Source organism: Callithrix jacchus, chromosome 18, assembly GCF_049354715.1.
Source record: "Callithrix jacchus isolate 240 chromosome 18, calJac240_pri, whole genome shotgun sequence".
NCBI lineage: Eukaryota > Metazoa > Chordata > Mammalia > Primates > Cebidae > Callithrix > Callithrix jacchus.
The window spans coordinates 12,668,094-12,688,608 of NC_133519.1; the positions used below are offsets into that span (position 1 = coordinate 12,668,094).

The 20,515-nt window shown below is 43.7% G+C and overlaps 2 protein-coding genes and 1 non-coding gene across 25 annotated transcripts in view; 1 reads left to right on the top strand and 2 right to left on the bottom strand.

The window, feature by feature from the left end:
• The window catches only part of LOC103791179 (uncharacterized), a 36,208-nt gene extending 20,348 nt beyond the window's left edge, over positions 1–15,860 (top strand). For 9 of the 21 annotated variants that reach the window (XM_078355291.1, XM_078355293.1, XM_078355294.1 and 6 more), the window contains 14 exons: positions 651–859; positions 2,038–2,142; positions 2,695–2,904; positions 4,074–4,178; positions 4,714–4,923; positions 6,114–6,215; positions 6,771–6,977; positions 8,154–8,258; positions 8,816–9,025; positions 9,448–9,552; positions 11,434–11,485; positions 12,267–12,430; positions 13,096–13,147; positions 13,658–15,860. In XM_078355291.1, the coding sequence (XP_078211417.1) occupies positions 685–859; positions 2,038–2,142; positions 2,695–2,904; positions 4,074–4,178; positions 4,714–4,923; positions 6,114–6,215; positions 6,771–6,977; positions 8,154–8,258; positions 8,816–9,025; positions 9,448–9,552; positions 11,434–11,485; positions 12,267–12,430; positions 13,096–13,147; positions 13,658–13,904 (2,049 nt within the window). In that variant the 5' untranslated portion in view covers positions 651–684 and the 3' untranslated portion in view covers positions 13,905–15,860. Of the gene's footprint in view, positions 1–429; positions 551–650; positions 860–2,037; positions 2,143–2,694; positions 2,914–4,073; positions 4,179–4,713; positions 4,924–6,113; positions 6,216–6,770; positions 6,978–8,153; positions 8,259–8,815; positions 9,026–9,447; positions 9,553–11,433; positions 11,486–12,266; positions 12,431–13,095; positions 13,148–13,657 lie in introns of those variants that run through there. The other 12 variants (XM_078355285.1, XM_078355284.1, XM_078355287.1 and 9 more) reach the window with 6 other exon arrangements.
• Positions 1–20,515, bottom strand: part of LOC103788982 (uncharacterized) — an 870,763-nt gene that overhangs the window by 304,119 nt on the left and 546,129 nt on the right. The window lies entirely within an intron of this gene.
• Positions 10,864–11,003, bottom strand: LOC118149397 (U4 spliceosomal RNA). Its single transcript, XR_004736767.1, has one exon. It is a non-coding gene; the product is annotated as a U4 spliceosomal RNA (small nuclear RNA).

Here is a 20,515-nt window from a genome sequence, read left to right on the forward strand (position 1 = left end):
AGAAAAGTCAGAGGATTTCATGGCAGTGTAATAGGATGATATGTTAAACTCGTGGAAAAGCCTCCAATTCTGTTTTAACATAGGAGAAGGAGGGATGACTGACTTCATGACTAGCATTAAGAAAATATCACATGTTGGGAAATTGTTTCTGCCTTGATTATTTTATACACGCAAGAGATGAAAAAATGAGGCACATGCTTAGATATATTGGGAATGAGATGGGACTGTGGCATCGTCACAAGGGTACACAAATACTGAGAGTGACTGATAGAGGAATGGTTCCCCGTTGGTTGTGAGCTCAGGTGAGACCAGGGGGCCTGTGTTTTAGCAAACTCTGGGCAGTTGGAATGAAGATTCCATGACACGCCCAGCTTACAATTCTATTATTGCAACAGCAGACCGTTACCTGGGAAACTGGCCCTGTCTCCCACACTCTTGTCAGAGTCTGAGCTAGAGGCAGCACCTTCAGCTCTGAGCTCAAGTGTTTCCTACATTGTTTTGGCAGTTAAGGACCTTAAAATTGTGTGAGGAGGGATCATTCTTCTAAACAGTAAGTTAGGAATTTGACTTATTGAAATTCCTCAGTCCTGATTAAACCTATTTGATTTCCAGTTTTTAACCCACCCTGTGTTTGGGTTTCTTCTCCCTAGTCCCTGGCTGTGCCTGGGTGCCCCAAATGTCACCATGGCGGCACCTGGCAGGGCGTGTTCCAGGCAAACCACAGAGGTGAACTTTCCTGATATTGTCGAGAATTCCTACACCCAGCAGGAAGAGACCAAACCGAGTTTCAGAGACAGCAAAAATAGACTTCTTCTGAGCCAGGTGGCCTACTTCCAGAACTACCAGCTGAAGACAGACAGTAAGTTGTATAGGTTCACCACCATGAAACTGTTGAGTGACGTCCTGTCTTCTCTCTAGAAACTAACGGTTCTCTTCATCAAAATTCATTTCATGGTTCCCATACTTGTAGAAAATAGCAATGAGTCTTTTAACATTGAGTTAAAGATGGAAGACAGAGGCCAAAGTATTTATCAACTGGTCCACGTCTGCAGTAAGATGGGTGAGAGACTGGGGTTACAATCCCACCTCTTGATTTCTGACCCAGGCACAGAACCACCTGTTTTTCTCAGCAAAAGGCTAAATCCTGTTTACAGGAATCCTCTCTGTACCGTATAAGATTCTGCAGACAAGTAGCATCCAGTCTGTTGGTCTAAATGTCTGAGGCTACTGAACTTCCATTAGGTTCCGGAGACTGCTGAGGCCCAGGAGGCAAAGGTGTGTTCTGGGGACACTGGGGGAAACACAGTGATAGCAGACAGTACCCACTGTGAGGAGTTTAAGGGGACGCTGCTGCTAATAGAACCTGTGGTATGTGTAAGTGGTATCATCAAGAGCAGGGAGTACCCTGGTACTGGTGTCTCAACCTCCCAATCAGCTGGGATTTCCAGTGGGCACCAGCACACCTGGCTTACTATTGTATTTTTAGTAGAGGTGGGGTTTCATGATGTTTGCCAGGCTGGTCTTGAACTCCTGAGATTAAGGGATCTGCCCTGGTGTGCCTCCTAAATTGCTCGGATTCCCGGCAAGAGCCACCATGGTGGTTCCACAGATTCTTTTTTCAGGAAAGGTTGTTAGAATTCATCAGTTTGTTCAGTCTCCTATATAAATTTCTCTATCCATTAACTGACCATAATATATGATGAGATAAATCAGTATTGCAGCAATGCTTCTGGAAAGTATTTAGGGCAATTTTTGGAAGATTTTGGGTGAAACGTTTTAATTTTTGCAATGGCTTAGGTCAGAGGATAAGTGATTAAGATCTACCAGATGAGGGAAATTTTGTCCCATGCATTTGAAAAGCAGGCTCATCCACTTCTAGGGCAACTTAGTCTAGGGCCCATTAGAACATTACTGTCAGAATAACACATTCTTACACTGAGAGTATTTTAAGTCCTTGTGCTATGACTGGACACTGATTTAGTCTTGTGTGAAGTGCGATTTGCTTAATGTGACCTGCTCTTCTGAATTTGTTTATAGAAGATCGAAAAGATGACTATGAAGAACAGAAATACAGAGACCGCAAAAATAAACTTTTTTTGAGTCAAGTGGCCTACTACCTGGGCTGCCGGCATAAGACGGAAGGTAAGTTCCACGGGTTCACCATCACGGAAGTGCTGAACAATCTCCTGTCTTATCTCTGAGAAATTACACACTCTTGTCTTCAAAGTTAATTTAATCCTTCTAATACTACTAGGAAAATTGCAATGGTATTTTAACATTATGGTAAAGATGGAAGTCAGAGGCCAAGGCATTTAGCAACGCTTCCACATCTGCAGCAAGGTGGGTGTCGGACTAGGGTTAATAACGCAGCTAACGATTCCTGACACAGGCACAGAACCACCTGTTTTTCTCAGGAAGAGACGAAATCACGTTGTCAGGAATTCTCTCTAAGACATAGGATCCTTCAGAACTTATAAGCAAGATAAAGGTAGAAGCGTTTATATTCTGGTTTCAAGGTGACTGAGTAGCTAAGACAAGTTGACTCTAAGGAGATCAAGAGTGGAGATAAGAGTTAAAGCAGGGAAACACCATGTGCAATAGGCAAGGCTGTCAGTGAGATCCCTCAGTCCTGATTAAACCAACATATCGTCACCAGTTTGTAACCCATTATGTGTCTGGGTTTCTTCTCCCCAGTCCCTGGCTTTCTGTGTTGTGCCCAAAAAGTCAACATGGTGGCATCTGGCAGGCCTCCTTTTAGAATAAATGGAGAGGTGAACGTTCCAGAAGGCATTGAGAAATCCGGCTCACAACAGGAAGAAAACAAACCAAATGTCGGAGCCAGCAAAAACAGACTTCTTCTGAGCCAGGTGGCCTACTTCCAGAACTACCGGATGAAGACAGACAGTAGGTTCTGTAGGTTGACCACCATGAAAGTGATCAATGATGTCCTGTGTTGTTTTGAGAAACTAACAGTTCTCTTCATCAAAATTAATTTCATTCTTCCCATACCTTAGCAGTGGGTATTTTAACATTTTGTTAAAGATGGAAGACAGAAGCCAAAGTAGTTAGCAACTTTTTCAGCTCTGCAGTAAGGTGGGTTTACAACTGGGGTCACAATCCCAGCTATCAGTTTCTGAGGCAGGCACAGAACAACCTGTTTTTCTCAGCAAGAGACCAAATCCATGTTTGAAGGAATCCTCTCTGTACAGTATAAGATCCTGCCGACAAGTAACATCTGGTCTGTTGGTCAAAATGTCTAAGGCTACTGCACTTCCATTTGCTTCTGGTTTTCTGAGGCCCAGTAGGCAAAGCTCTATTCTGGGGACACTGGGGGAAACGTGGTGATAGCACGCAATACCTCCTGTGGAGAGCTAGAAGGGGAATTCGCTCCAGTAACATCTGTGGTATGTGTATGTGGCACCATCAAGAGCAGGGAGTACCCTGGTACTGGTGCCTCAGCCTTCCAGTTAGCTGGGATCCCTGGTGGGCACCACCGCAAAAGGCTAATTTTTGTATTGTTAGTAGAGACGGGGTTTCTCCATGTGGGCCAGGCTGGTCTTCAACTCCTGAAGTCATGTGATCTGCCTCCCTGGGCCTGCTAAAGTGCTGGAATTCCAGGTGTGAGACACTGGGCTGCCTCCATGGATTCTTTTTTAAGTAAAGGTTGTTAGGATTCATCCATCAGTCCAGTCTCCTATATAAATTTCTCTAACCATTCATTGACCATGATATATGATGAGATAACTCGGTATTGCAGCAATGCTTCTGGAAAGCAGTTAGGGCAATTTTTGAAGATTTGGGAAAAAAGGTTTAATTATTTGCACTGATTTAGGTAAGAGGATACATGATTTAAGATCTACCAGATGAGGGAGATTTTGTCCCATGGATCTGAAAAGCAGGCTCATATACTACTGAGGCAACCTAATCAGGGGCCTGTTAGAACATTCCTGTCAGAATATCATGTTCTTACACTGAGAATATTTTACATCCTTGTGCTATGACAGGACTCTGATTTGGTCTTGTGTGAAGTGCGATTTCCTTAATGTGACCTGCTCTTCTTAATTTGTTTACAGATGATCGAGAAGATCACGATGAAGAACAAAAATACAGAGACAGCAAAAATAAACTTCTTATGAGTCAAGTGGCCTACTACCTGGCCTGCCGGCTGAGGATGAAAGGTGAGTTCTGTAGGTTCACCATTACGGAAGTCCTGGACAGTGTTCTACTCTCTTCTTCAGTCTAATTTTATCACTCACAGACTTCTAGGAAGGTAGCAATTGGTATTTTAACATTTTCTTAAAGACATAACACACAGGCAAAATTATTTAGCAACTTTCCACATCTGCAATAAGACAGGTGTGAGATTGGGTGAACATCCCAGATACTGATTTCCAACACAGGAACCAAAACACCTGCTTTTCTCTGCAGGAGGCTAAATCATGTTTACAGGAATCTTATCCATACCATATAAGACCCTTTAGAACTGAAAAACAGGATCAAGGTAGAAATGTTTATGTCCTGGCTTCAAGGTAAATGAGTAGCTAAGACAAGTTGACTCTAAGGTGATCGAGAGCGCAGATGAGAAGAGTAATTTGGGGAAATAACATCTTGAAATCAACAGGCAAGGCTGTCAGTGACATTCCTCAGTCCCGATTAAACCAATTTGACGTCACCAGTTTCTAATTCACCATGTCTTGGGTTCCTTCTTTCCAGTCCCTGGCTTTCTGTATTGTTACCCAAACATCAGCAGGGTGGATTCCGGTAAACTTCCTTCCAGAAAAGACCCAGAGGTGAACGTTCCAGAAACCATTGAGAAATCCTGCTCCCAGCGGGAAGATAACAAACCAGATGTTGGAGTCCGCCGAAATAGATGTTTTCTGAGTGAGGTGGACTACTCCCTGAACTACAGGCTGAGGGCATACGGTGAGTTCCACAGGTTCACCTCCACAAAAGTGATGAACGATGTCCTGCCCCGTCACGAGAAACTGACCGCTCTCTTCGTCAAAGTTAATCTCGTCTTTCCCATGGGCCTAGAAAATAGAAATGGGTGTTCTACCATTTGGTTAAAGATGGAAGACAGAGGCCAGAGTGTTTAGCAACTTTTCCACGTCTGCAGTAAGGTGGGTGTGGGACTGGGGTCACAGTCCCAGCCATGGGGTTTCTGACGCAGGTGCGGAACCACCTGTTTTTCTCAGCAAGAGACTGAATCCGTGTTTACAGGAATCCTCTCTGTACAGTACAAGATCCTGCAGAGAAGTAGCATCTAGTCTGTTGGTCCAAATGTCTGAGGCTGCTGACCTTGCACGTGGTTTTGGTTTCGGCTGAGGCCCAGCAGGCAAAGCTGTGTGTGGGGGGGACCCTGGGGGAAACACAGCGATAGCAGACAGTACCTCCTGTGAGGAAATGAAAGGGGATCTTGCTCCTGAGAGTAGAACCTGTCGAATGTGTAAGTGGCCCCATCAAGAGCAGAAAGTACCCTGGTACCGGTGCCTCAGCCTCCCAATTAGCTGGTATTTCCGGTGGGCACCACCACGCCTGGCTACTGTTTGTGTTTGATTTAGAGGCGGGGTTTCTCCACGTTGGCCAGGCTGATCTCGAACTCCTGAGGTCAAGGGATCTGCCCTTTCAGACCTCCTAAAGTGCTGGGAGTCCAGGCATGAGCCACCATGCCGGCTCCACAGATTCTTTTTTTAAGTAGAGCTTGTTAAAAAATACATCCGTCGGTCCAGTCTCCGGTATACATTTCTCTAACCCTTCGTTGGCAGTGATACCGGATGAGCTAGATGAGTATTGCAGCAACCCTTCTGGAAAGCAGTCAGGGGAAGTTTTGAAGATTTTGGGGTAAAAGTTTTAATCGTCTGCACTGACTTAAGTCAGAGGATATGGGATCGAGATCTACAAGATGAGACAGATTTTGTCCCATGGATGTAAAAAGCAGGCTCATCTGCTTCTGAGGCAACCAAATCTAGGGCCCCGTGAGAACATTCCCATCATAGTATCGCATTCTTCCATTGAGACTATTTTACGTTCTTTTGCTTTGACAGGACACTGGCTTGTTCTAGTTTAAAGTGAGAATTGCTGAATGTGACCTGCTCTCCTGAATTTTATTACAGGTGATCAAGATTATAATGAAAAACGGAAATACAGAGAAAGCAAAAATAAGCATTTTACAAGTCAAGCGGCCTTCTGCCTGGACTCTCGGCTGAAGACGAAAGGTAAGTTCTATAGTTTCACCATAATGGAAGTGCTGCACAATGTCCTGTTTTGTCTCTTACAAATGATGCACTCTCTTCTTCAAAGTTAATTTTATCCTTCCCATGCTTCTAGGAAAATAGCAATGATTATTTTAACATATTGGTAAATCTGGAAGTCAGGGCCAAGGTATTTAGCAACTCTTCCATGTCTGCAGTAAGGTGGGTTTGGGACTAGGGTCAATATCACAGCTAATGACTTCTGACACAGGCACAGAACCACCTGTGTTTCTCAGCAAGAAACTAAATCATGTGTACAGGAATCCTTTATAATATGTAGGATCCTGAAGAACTTCTCAGCAAGATAAAGGTAGAAATGTGTATTTCCTGGTTTCAGGGTGAATGAATAGCTAAGACACGTTAACCTAAAGGAGATCAAGAGTGGAGATGAGAAGAGTCAAGGCAGGGAAACAACATGTCCAATAGGCAACGCTGTCAGTGACATCACTCAGTCCTGATTAAACCAATTTAACGTCACAGGTTTCTAACCCATCATGTGTTTGGGTTTGTTCTTTTTAGTCCCTGGCTTTCTGTGTTCTGCCCCAAACGTCCACATGGTGGCGTCTGGCAGGCCTTCCAGAATAAACCCAGAGGTGAATGTTCCAGAAGGCCCTGAGAAATTCTGCTCACAACAGGAAGAAAACAAACCAAATGCTGGAACCACCGAAAATAGACTTCTTCTGAGTCAGGTGGCCTACTTCCAGAACTACCGGCTGAAGTCATACAGTAAGTTCTAGAGGTTGACCACCACGAAAATGATCAATGATGTCCTGTGTTGTTTTGAGAAACTCACAGTTCTCTTCATCAAAATTTATTTCATCCTTCCCATACTTGTAAAAAATAGAAATGGGTATTTTAACATTGTTGTTAAAGATGGAAGACGGAAACTGAAGTATTTAGCTACTTTTCGACAGCTGCAGTAAGATGGGTGTGGGACTGGGGTCACAATCCAGGCTATCAGTGTCTGACACAGGTACAGAACCGCCTGTTATTCTCAGCAAGAGACCGATTTCATGTTTACAGGAATCCTCTCTGTACAGTATAAGATCCTGCAGACAAGTAGCATCTAGCTTGTTGATCAAAATGTCTGAGGCTACTGAACTTTTATTTGGTTCTGGTTTTTTGAGGCTTAGTAGGCAAAGCTGTGTCTTTTGCACCCTGCGGGAAATGTGGTGATAGCACACAGTTCCTCCTGTGAAGAGGTCGAAGGGGCTCTGCTTCTAATAGAACCTGTGTTATGTGTAGGTGGCACCAGCAAGAGCAGGAAGTACCCTTATAATGGTTCCTCAGCCTCCCAGTTAGCTGGGATCCCTGGTGGGCACCACCGAAAATGGCCAAGTTTTGTATTGTTAGTAGAGGTGGGGTTTCACCATGTTAGCCAGGCTGGTCTTGAACTCCTGAGGTCAAGTGATCTGCGTTCCTGGGCCTCCTAAAATGCTGGGATTCCAGGTGTGAGACACCGGGATGGCTCCATGGATTCTTCTTTAAGTAAAGGTTGTTAGAATTTGTCCATCGGTCCAGTCTTTTATATAAATTTCTCTAACCATTCATTGGCCACGATATATGAGGAGCTAGATCAGTATTGCAGCAATGCTTCTGGAAAGCAGTAAGGGCAAATTTGGAAGATTTGGGAGAAAAGTTTTAATCATTTGCACTGACTTAGGTCAGAGGATACATGATTAAGATGTACCTGATGAGGGAGATTTTGTCTTATGCATCTGAAAAGCAGGCTCATATACTACTGAGGCAACCTAATCTAGGGCCTGTTAGAACATTCCGTCACAATATCACGTTCTTACACTGAGAATATTTTACATCCTTGTGCTATGACGGGACACTGATTTGGTCTTGTGTGAAGTGCGATTTGCTTAATGTGACTTTCTCTTCTGAATTTATTTACAGAAGATCGAAAAGGTCACGACGAAGAACAGAAATACAGAGACAGGAAAAATAAACTTCTTATGAGTCAAGTTGCCTACTACCTGGGCTGCCGGCATAAGACGGAAGGTAAGTTCTATAGGTTCAGCATCACAGAAGTGGTCAACAATGTTTTTTCTTTTCTCTGAGGAATTATGCACTCTCTTCTTCAAAGTTAATTTCATCCTCATACTTTTAGGAAAATAGCAATGGGTATTTTAACATTTTGTTAAAGACGTAACACAGAGGCGAAACTATTTAGCAACTTTTGCACATCTGTAGTAAGACATGTGTGAGACTAGGGTTAACATCCAGCTATTGATTCCTAACACAGGCACCAAACCACCTGCTTTTCTCTGCAAGAGGCTAAATCATGTTTATAGGAATTTTCTGCGTACCATATAAGATTTTTCAGAACTCATAAGAAGAAAGAGGTAGAAATGTTTATGTACTGGCTTCAATTTGAATGAGTAGCTAAGACAACTTGACTTTAAGGAGATCAAAAGTGGAGATGAGAAGAGTAATTTGGGGAAATAACATCTTCAAATCAGTAGGCAAGGCTGTCAGTGTCATCCCTCAGTCCTGATTGAACTAATTTGATGTCACCAGATTCTAACCCACCATGTGTTTGTGTTTCTTCTCCCCAGTCCCTGGCTTTCTGTTATCTGCTTCAAACATCAGCAAGGTGGCATCTGGCCGGCCTCCTTACAGAAAATACACAGAGGTGAACGTTCCAGAAGGCATTGAGAAATCCTGCTCCCAGCAAGAAAATAACAAACCGAATGTCCGAGTCAGCAAAAATAGATGTCTTCTGAGTGAGGCGAACTACTCCCTGAACTGCCAGCTGAAGACCTACAGTAAGTTCTATTGTATGGATGAGTAAGTACTGACCTATTGGTTCAGTCTCTTATATAAATTTCTCTAACCATTCCTTGACCATGATATAATGAGATAGATCAGTATTGCAGCAATTCTTATGGAAAGTAGGGCAAGTTTTGAAGATTTTGGGAAAAAAGTTTTAATTGTTTTCACTGACTTAAGTCTTAGGATATGGGATTGATTTCTACAAGATGAGACAGATTTTGTCCCGTGGATCTGAAAAGCAGGCTCATCTGCTTCTGAGGCAACTTAATCTCGGGCCCGTTAGAACATTCCCATCATAATATCTCATTCTTCCACTGAGAATATTTTATGTTCTTCTGCTATGACAGGACACTGATTTGGTCTTGTGTGAAGTGAGATTTGCTGAATGTGACCTGCTTTCTGAATTTGTTTACAGATGATCAAAAAGATCATGATGAAGAACAGAAATGCAGAGACAGCAAAAATAAACATCTTAGGAGTCAAGCGGCCTACTACCTGGACTGCCAGCTGAAGACGAAAGGTAAGTTCTATTCGTTCACTATCATGGAAGTGCTGAACGATATCCTGTCTTTTCTCTGAAAAACCGAACACTCTATTCCACAGAATTTATTTCTTTGTTTTCATACTTCTAAGCAAATGTAAATTTGTATCTTAACATATTGTTACAAGCGGATGAGAGAGGCCAAAGTATGTAGCCACTTTTCCACATCTGCAGTAAGGTGAGTGTCTGACTCCGTAAAATCTCAGCTGATTCCTGACACAAGCACAGAACCACCTGTTTTTCTCAGCAATAGGCTTAATCATGTTGACAGGAATCCTCTCTGTACCACATGAGATCCTGCAGACAAGTAGCATCCAGTCTGTTGGTCTAAATGTCTGAGGCTTGTGAACTGCCATTCAGTGCAGGTTTCTGCTGAGGTCCAGTAGGCAAAGGTCTGTTCTCGGGTCCTGGGGGCAATGCGGTAATAATACACAGAACCCGGTGTGGGGAGCTTAAAGAGGACTCTGCCCCTTCCATAATCTGATGAAAGGCGGTCTTTGGAACAAGAGGCAGCATCTTTCCAGGTGTAAAGGACAGGAAGGAAGCTGTGACAGGAGAGGGGTTGTTGGAGTGGAAAGATCTCTGGATTGAGAATGAAGGTTCCCAGGCTGTATCTTCAGCAGTGTCTTTAGTAACTGTCACTGAGCACTTGATTTCTCTCCTTCCTTCCTTTCTGTCTCTCCATCTGCAAAGTCAGGCAAATTTCTCTCTCCATCTGCAAAGGCAGACATCTTGCAGTGCGAACACTTATGACCGCTTATCCAAATGAGGTAAAGCCCCTCGCTTTGTGATGTTGGGACCACAGGTGCCCATCAGCACACCAAGTGAACTTTTTATTTTTGGTAGAGATGAGGTTTCACCATATCGGCCTGGCTAGTCTTGAACTCCTGATCTTCAACTTTTCACCTACTTTGTCCTTTCAAATCCTAGGTTATGTTTTGTTTTGTTTTGTTTTGGAGGGGTAGTCTCTCTCTCTTAATCAGGCTGGGGTTCAGTTGCATGATCTCAGGTCACTACAAACTCTGCCTCCTGGGTTCAGACGATTCTGCTGCCTCAGCCTCTTGAGTAGCTAAGAGTGTAGGCACGTGCCACCACGCCCAGCTAATTTCTTTGTATTTTTAGTAGAGACAGGCTTTCACCGTATTAGCCAGGATGGTCCCGATCTCCTGAGCTCGTGAAGTGCTCACCTCGGCCTTTCAGAGTGCTGGGATTACAGGCGTGAGCCACCATGCCCAGCCCAGAGATTGTTTTTTGTTTGTTTTTGCTTTTGTTTTGTCTTTTTTCATTCCTTCTCCCTAGAGACTGTCAAAAATTGTCAATGCCGACTCTATTACATGTCATCTCAGCGGGGTATTGGGATTGTTTTCAATTAGCGATAATCTCATCTCAGATAAACCCCATTGGCTATGATACTGCCACTGCGCAAAGCTTACAGATTCTATTTGCAGCAAGTGTTGTTAGAATTTACATATCCATCTCGTTTCATGTATAGATGCTTCTGACCATTCAATGACCTTGCTCCCTGGTGAGATAAGTCAGTATTGCAGCAACACTCCCGGGAAAGAGTTTGACTTATTTTTGGAGATTTTCTGGGAAAAAATTTGGTTTAAATTTGCATAGACTCAGGGAGAGAATATGGCATTATGGCCTACCCATACAGGGAGCTTTTGGCCTGTGCATCTGGAAAGCAGGCTCATCTCCTCACCAGGCTTCATCTAGGGCACCCTAGAATCTTCCTGTCAGAATTTGTATTCTTGCCGTGAGATCATTTCTGTGCCTGTGCTATGACTCAACACTGATTTGGTCATATGTGAAGTGTGATTTGCTTAATGTGACCTGCTTCTCTGAATTTATTTACAGGAAGTCAAGGTGATGTTGAGGAAGAGGAGGAGAAAGGGCCAGTGCCCCCCAGGTAACGCTGTGGATCTGTGGGCTGTTAGTTCCATAGTGACACCTGGAGACTGCAGATCCAGGAAAAGGAGAAAATGATGACTAGAACTCTGCCTTCCATTCACCCAGCTACAGATTGTCCTCATTGACAGTGCTGTGGGTGATGTGTGGCACTTGTATAGGTTTTAATTTCTTAGTCCTCCCAAGATAGGGACCTGCAATCTTCTGAGCCAGGTGAACTCAGCAAACAGGGATTTTTTGGTTTCCCCTGTTCTCTCCCATGGGTTTAATTCCAGGGAGAGACGGGGATATGCTTTCTACCCATTTGTTGTTAGCATGTTTGCTAGGATTTGTGAAGAGAAGAAATTCAAAAAATATACATATGCTATCAAAATACTGGAAAAGGGAGGCCCTTAGTACACACGATCTGGGTGTCTGAAATGCCTCAGGAGCTCTGTTCACTTGAATGCTGCATGTAAAATTCAACACAACTTACGTGAGGTAGTTGAATCCCCGTGTTAGTGCTCATGTTGCAGTTCATGATGGTAGTTTCCCGGGAGTCTGGGTGGCCTGCAGTGGCTCATCTGTGGCAAATGCACTGAGCACCTGCTGCTAATTTGTGCTGTGTCCCCAGGGTAATCACCCTTCACCCTGCATTTAGAAGGATAGTTTTTTTTTCTCTTGAAGGAAAAATGCCTTTGCTTTCTGTGACCACTCATTGTGACTTCCATCAGATCAGCTGGGGGACTTTGTTGTCTAATCTCTGTTGGTTTTAATCTGTCGTCCTGTCCTGCCTGGTTCAGGAATCTGCAGGAGTCTGTGGAGGAGGAAGCCCCCCAGGAGTCCTGGGATGAAGGTGATTCGACTCTCTCAGTTCCTCCTGGCCCATCTGCCTTCAATGAGACTTTGAGGAGCAACTTGCACTCATTAGAGGAGCAGCAAGTCATCTCGGCTGTTGACATAGACAGTGAGTACTCCATTGTGAAGGGCGCTAAAGCTCCATTTCGTGTCCCAGATAGACCCCATAGTCTTTGGGCATTGCTCCCCTGGCCAGGCTGAGGGTTGTCATCACTGTGGGCTGAGCCTGTATGTGAGTGTAGATTTCAATCACTCTGGATTCCAGTCTGAAGCGGCGGCATGGGGTGGGACAGTGAGCTTTGCTCTGTCTCTAGTCTCAGGCCATGCCTGTCACACCCTGGACCGACTATCAGGACATTGAAACTTAAGGCAGGTGTTGCACACTCACGCCAAGCTCTGCAGCACATGCCCACAAGTTGTCTGTCAATCTGAATGAAATGTCTCTTGCCAGCTACCAAGTTCCTCATGAGTTTTGTTCCCCAAGCATGTCTGTGAGGTTCTTCCCTGTTTGTACAAACTTGGTGTAACTGTCTGTAGAAACTTGGGATAAAAGGATAATGGTCTACCAGAATAGGGACATTTCATCATTGGTCTGAGACAGGAACCAAGAAATCTCTCTCATGATTGGCCTTCAGACCTCCTGAAGTCTGTCTCTCACATTATCCTGTTCTCATGTTGAGAAGCCTGAGGTCCCTGTGCAGGGATTAGACAGTGGACGGTTATGGGTGTAGGAGAATTGGCTTATTTTGTCTGTCCCTGTCGAATTTATTGCAGAGATTAAAAATGACCAAGCAGAAGAAGACGACCAAGGCCCACCATGCCCCAGGTAACTTTGAGCAATTGTGAAGAGCTAATTTTGTGTTGACACCTGGAGACACCAGGTCCAGGGAAAAGAGTGGGCTGACAATATCGATACCATGTTTCCAATGAAGCCTGAATGATTTCTACTAACATTGCTGTTGGTTTTCATTGCGGTAGATACTTAGGTTTCCATTTCTCCCTCCCCTTATCATTTACTAACTACCGTAGGTTGACGATACTTGTTTTTATGATCAGTGTACGCTGTGTGTCCTGAGGGTACTCACTCAGAGTGTCCTTTTACTCCCTCATCAGTGTGTCACCTGGACGGATCACTGAGCTTACTTTCCCTCTCTCTTTGATTCTTTTTTACCCTACTCCTGCCCATCCCAACATAAAGCAATAATTTGTTATGTCATTAATGGATCTATGTTTTTTCTTTATTAACCACTTTCTTGTGCTCCCCATGAAATCTAGTTGGGGCTCTGCGGTGTCTTATTTTCCCTGACTTATTCTTTGGTTTTTCCTCCTTTTCTAGGCTCAGCATGGAGCTGGTGGAAGCAGAAGAACCTGAAGTCTTCCGGTCCTCACTGGATGTATTGTATTCAACTTATGCAGCTTATCCTGAGTTTTATTTCACATGCCAGGCTTACACATATGTTATTTTTTTATTTGTGGAAGAGCGTGTTCGCTTGACTTTGGACATGGACAGTAGGTTTCTTACTACGACGGTGACAAGACTCCTCCCCCTGGTCTCCCGGGTAGGGGTCATATTTCCACACTAAGACAGCGTGTCACGTGGGACTCTGCCGGTGCAGAGTATGAACACCACCATGTTCTTGCTGAAACACTTAGCCTGAGTTTCATAGCCTGAGGTAATCTCCAGACAACTTCAGAATGTAGAGCAGTGAGCAGCACAAGTGACCTTTCTCCTTCAGAAAGCCCATGTCACCACAAATCACACAACCAAAAGGAGAAGAGACATTTTGGGTTGAAAAAGAGTAAAAAGATAATGTAGCTACATTTCTTTAGTTCTTTTGAACCCAAAGTGTCTCCTCACCTTTTGTTGTTGTCATTGATGGTGGTGACATGGGCTTGTTTGTAGAGGACAGGTCAGCTTTCTGACTCAAAGCTCTACCCTCTGAAGTTGTCTGAAAATGTCCTCATGATTAAATTCAGCCTAAGTGTTTTTCTGGGAACACTGCAGGGTCAATGCTACCTCACCCATCTGCAGGCAGAGAAGGTCCCGTGTGTCTCCCACCATGATTGTGATACCAGGACTGTTCCACCATTTGTCTACCATCATGATCCTGATACCAGGACTGTTCCACCATTTGTCTACCACCATGATCGTGATACCAGGACTGTTCCACCATTTGTCTACCACCATGATCGTGATACCAGGACTGTTCCACCATTTGTCTACCGCCATGATCGTGATATTAGGACTGTTCCACCATTTGTCTACCACCATGTTCGTGGTACCAGGACGGTTCCACCATTTGTCTACAACCATGATTGTGATACCAGGACTATTCCACCATTTGTCTACCACCATGTTCGTGGTACCAGGACTGTTCCACCATTTGTCTATAACCATGATTGTGATACCAGGAAACCACCGTTAGTCTATTACCATGATCGTGATACCAGGACTGTTCTACCATTTGTCTACCACCATGATTGTGATACCAGGACTGTTGCACCATTTGTCTACCACCATGATTGGGGTGCCAAGACTGTGTTACCTTTTATCTACCATTATGATTGTCATACCAGGACTCTTCCACCATTTGTCTATCACCATGATCATGATACCAAAACTCTTCCACCATTTGTCTACCATCATGATCGTGATACCAGGACCGTTTCACTATTTGTCTATCACCATTATCGTGATGCCAGATCTGTACCTTTCAGAGACAGCTTATTTATACCAAAGTAATTGGAAAAATGGTTTTTAAAAGTATTAATATGCTGTGTTCAAATGACCATCCCCTAAACATTTTCTTCATTAATCATCCCTGGTGGTGTCCATTATTATATTTATATCTCTCTACTGGAAATTTTCAATTTTTCCTGTATCTTTGCTTTTCCTAGTTGTCTGTTGTTGGAAAAAAAATTTCCTGCCTGCATTTTAATTTTTGCCAAAGTTAATTTTAATCTATACTATTAAAATGTTTTCTCTTAAGACTGTCAGCACATAAGGCCACAGCAAAAGAGAGAATTCACTGATTTTGAAGCCTTTTTTGATTTGTTGCTGACAAGAGACGTAGTTTTCTTAGCTGCTAATAACTATTTGAGCAGCCAGGAAAGGTCTATCAGACTAAAGACATGAAAAGCCCAGGCCATTCTCTTTGAGTTTTTTAAACTATTTCAAAAGAGAAGAGAATAGGTAGATTCCACATATGTGGACAGGAAGGAGCATACACTAAAAGCAACAGACAATTATTTCCCAAAACAGAATAGAAAACTAGATTTAAATAAACATACACCATTAAAATTTATTAAACATTTCCTCATCTCTCTAAACTTACCTGTTATATGAAAGTCAGTTCTTAATATTCCACACTGCATTGACTGTTGACATTCATAAGAACATATTTCCAAGTTTATTATTTGAAAATGCAAATGGACTGTAATTTTTTTTGCAGTAATCTTTTTAAGATTGAAGATTTTATTCAAAATAAAACCAGAGATTTTAAAGATTGAAAATGACATTAAAATTTATCTTCTCAAAATAATGATGTTTAACTGTGTATCTTCTGTTTATAGTGTAACTGTCAAGTGATCATTTAACCATTCTTTAAATATTTCAAATTACTGGGGACATGTACATACACATAATAAAGCAATGCCTACTCGGTGAGGGGCTGCCTTGTGAGCAACCCCAAGGGCCCTGGCTCATGAAGCCCTTGGCTAGAAAGGTGGAGGTATCAGCCAGGTGGGCACACAGCAGGTTTCTTGTTTGCTTCTGGCAAACACACACACAAATAGCACCTGCTCACTGGAGTCTCTGGCAACCCTGACCAGGCTTCATGATGGGTGAGGTGGGCTAGAAATGGGAAAGTGGATGACCCCAGACCTAGAGACTGCCGCTGTCACCTGGGCACCTGGAATGTGCGTGGAGGAGTCTCCCACAGATTTGGGCCTGGATCAATGCCCAAACATGCACAAGGACAGGACTCTTGGCCTGGATGTTTGCAGAGCTCCCAGTCTTCTAAAGAGGCTGGTGGTGGGGAGGAAGTTTCAACAAAACAGCAGAGTTATGGGTACTCGAGCTTGGAACAGAGAATACCTCCCTGTACTACTAAATGACAGTATCTGACGATGATGAATGACACTTGAGCAGCAGCTTTCACTGTTTCACAAGCAGTGTCTCTGGACCACTAGGTTGGTGCTGTCAGATGTTGACTGAAACAGTGGTTCAAGCCCATCCAGTCACATTAATGTTTCTAGCGGACATGACCTTCCATCTGAAGCGTCTCTTCCTTGGACCAAATATATCTTAAAACTTCTCTTCAGGCCCAGTGCTGTGGCTCACGCCTGTAATCCTAGCACTTTGGGAGGCTGAGGTGGGTGGATCACCTGAGGTCAGGAGTTTGAAACCAGCCTGGCTATCATGGTGAAACCCCATCTTATATAAACACGCACACACACACACACACACACACACAAACTTGTCTCTTGTCTATTTTCCAACATGTCTCTTTGTTGCTTGGGCAAAAAAACTCCATTTTTAATCTCCCCCCAACAAACATCTTCCCTTATCTTGGTGTTTCGGGTTTTGAGTTTGTTTCCTCAGCTGCTCATATTTGGAACACTGGAAATTTCTAAAATGAAGAATGACAGAACCTGAGTCACACCTCTGGTGAAGCCACAGACTTTGGGGGAGAAATCTAATCTGCCAGGGTCTGAAGTTAAACACATGAATTTTTTGTGCCTCCATTTCTATGTCAAATGCACAAAACCAGAATACTCAGGTTGTCCAATGTTTAAATGAGCTATGCAGGAAAAGCGTGGAGCCCAATGCCTCTCACATAGTAATTGTTCAATACACATGAGCTCCTATCAGTGCCATTGCCTCCAGCATTTCCATCAGGCTTTGATCTTTTAAACATCCTTCTTGATACAAGTGGATCATTCTTCAAACCTTCTCTAACTGATGGCTGTGAAATTGCTCCAATGTGTATTATTACAAACACAGCTGCAGGGATCAGACTGACACATACATGTGTCGTGCATCCCCTGTCTACTTCTGCGCAGATACCTGGAAATGGAATGGCCAGATCAAGGTATTTATACATTTCGGATTTTGCTAATTTCTGCCCAAATTACTGTGGAAAGATGATATAACAAGTCACATTGTTAACATTTTGTGAGAATACTTTCTATCTCCTTCTTCTGGCCAAAACTGGGTAGTATTGCCTACCATTTCCTCTGAGCTTCCTTTGCCAACATTTCTGTAGTCGTTCGGCGGGGACACGTGCTATGCATGACATCAAACTCAAATCCTTAAAGAAAAAGAGGGATTAACATGACTGTACAAATTTATATTCAAAATACGATGAATAGAAATATATATGTGGATGTAAATATAAACACAAAATATATGGCAAAATGTTTTTTATTTACGATACTTCATCAAAGTTATGTATACTTCAAAATTTGTTTAGTAAAACAGCAGGCCCCATGTGTACATAATTATTCAGCTCCTTATCTCTAAATAGCTATTATTAGTCTTTGCTTTCTGAGTTTAGGCCCCATCTCTCCTTCAAATACTCTCTCATCACCACCACCCCCAAACATGCCTCTCAACACCTCACCCTCTAACATGTTCGTGTCCTGGTTTGCTGAGTCAATTACTACATTATTATAACTTGTACATTTTATTCAGAGCTCAGTCACATTGGATATACACAGCAGGAATGAAGGACCAGTATCTTCCAGGTCTCTCTCTCAAGTGGATGAGCTTCAGAGATTCATGTAGTCTTTGGCCACCCTGCCTGTCTTCTATTCCAGGTAAGTACTGGATATGATGGCCCAGCTCAGATCAGGCACTCTCTCCGTGAGCAGGGGAGGGCGGGACATCTTCATGTGCAGTAGCAGAAAGACACTGTCCAAAGAGGGAGAGGCAGTTCTACAAAAAAAAGGTCAGTCTGGGTCATGGGCAGGCAAACAGAGGATGTGAAGAAAACTGTCTGTTCTGTGAGGGGAACATGCAGTAGAGGATTGATTCAGAGTGGGAGGAAAAGAGTTTTTGGAAATATGGGCCGTGGATATTCCTGTGTGAGCTGGAGCCACACGTGACTGTTAGGTACTTACAGGGAGCTTAGGAGAATCTGCACTCCCCAACCTGGGAGACAGGTGAGGGGACTGTCCTGGTCACCAGACAGAGATAGGGTCTGGTCCAAGCAGTTCTGATGGGAAAGAAATGACAGGACATCTTCTCCTTAAGGTAAGGTCCTGAGTTCAGGTCTTGGTAGGGAGGGAGGCTGCCTTGGGCATTGGCAGCTGCAGATAGTTGGCCAGAGGAGGGCACTGAAATCTAGGTGCTATCACCTTGTGGTTCTAGTAAAAGAATCGCTGTATGAAGCATCCTGAGGAAGAGGACGTGGAGGACCTGACTTGGGGTGGGGGCTCCAAGAGGAGTGTCTGCCTTGCTGTGCAGAAGCCTGCTTCATAACCTTTCTGGTTCTCTTGCTCGGTCTCCTGGCCAGACTGCCAACAGACCCCAGTGTGTGATGCTCCCCTCTCTGCGTCCATGTGTTCTCATTATTGAACACCAGCCTATAAGTGGGAACAGGCAGTGTGTGATTTTCTGTTCTTGTGTCAGTTTGCTGAGAATTATGGTTTCCAGATTCATCCATGTCCCTACAAAGGACATGAACTCATCATTTCCTATGGCTGCATAGTATTCCAGGGTGTGTATGTGCCACATTTTCCTTGTCCAGTCTATCGTTGATGGGCATTTGGGTTGGTTCCAGGTCTTTGCTGTTGTAAACAGTGCCGGAATGAACATATGTGTGCATGTGTCTTTATAACAGAATGATTTATCATCCTTTGGGCATATACCAAGTAATGGGATTGCTGGGTCAAATGGAATTTCTATTTCTAGGTCCTTGAGGAAGCGCACACTGTCTTCCACAATGGTTGAATTAGTTTACATTCCCACCATCAGTGTAAAATTGCATCAAGAAGAACTAAGGATCCTAAATACATATGCACCCAACACAGGAGCACCCAGGTACATAAAGCAAGTTCTTAACGACCTACAAAGATACTTAGACTCCCACACAATAATAGTGGGAGACTTTAACACTTCACTGTCAATACTAGACAGATCAACAAGACAGAAAATTAACAAGGATATCCAGGACTTGAACTCAGATCTGGACCAAGCAGACCTAATAAACATCTACAGAAATCTCCACCTCAAATCCACAGAGTATACATTCTTCTCAGCACCACATGGCACTTATTCTAAAATTGACCACATAACTGGAAGTAAATCACTCCTCAGCAAATGCAAAAAAACAGAAATCATAACAAACAGTCTCTCAGACCACAGTGCAATCAAATTAGAACTTAGAATTAAGAAACTAACTCAGTGTCCACATGTGGTTATGAACACGTCCTAGATGAGATTCAGAAATTCCTGTCTAGAGTCGGCTCCTACCTGGCTGTGTGACCTCAAGCAAGTTTCTTCCCTTCTCTGTGGGCCTCAGTTACAACACAGGGGCTGCCTTCTGTCCTTCATTCAGTGGTTCTACAACAGAATCTGCTGATAGTCTAGGAGGAATCCCTAATTATCACAGGAATATTGGTTCAGGGTATCTCTGGTGCTAGAGGAGATCACTAGTCACAGTAGAGAGATATCTCACTGAGTCCAACATTCCTGTGCCCTCCCTCTCTTCAGTGCGTGGCTTCTGATTTCTTCCTACTTCTTGTCCCCAGAAGGGGGGGACCCAGATTTGGCCTTTAGATCATCCCCAGTCCCTGATCAGGAAAGGGTTCTAGGATGACAGGAGACCCAGAGCATGATGTAGGACAGCAACACGTCTCTTTGGGCACCTCCCCTTCTAATCCCCGATCTGGGCTAAAATCTGAGGCCGGTTCTCACGTGAAGAGGCCCAGCCTCAAACGCATAGTGAATGTTAGGATTCATGGGTGTGGGTGCTCTGAGGGATCTGAGAGATAATCTAGTATACAGTTCCTGACTGTCCTCATGGTAAATCCCAAAACAAGCTAACCAGGGCCACGACAGAGGACTTTTTTGTTTTATTTCATTTTTAAGAGACAGGATCTCCAGTGCAGTGGCATGATCATAGCTCACTGCAGCCTTGAACTCATGGCTCAAGCATTTCTCCTGCCTCAGCCTCTGGAGTAGCTAGAA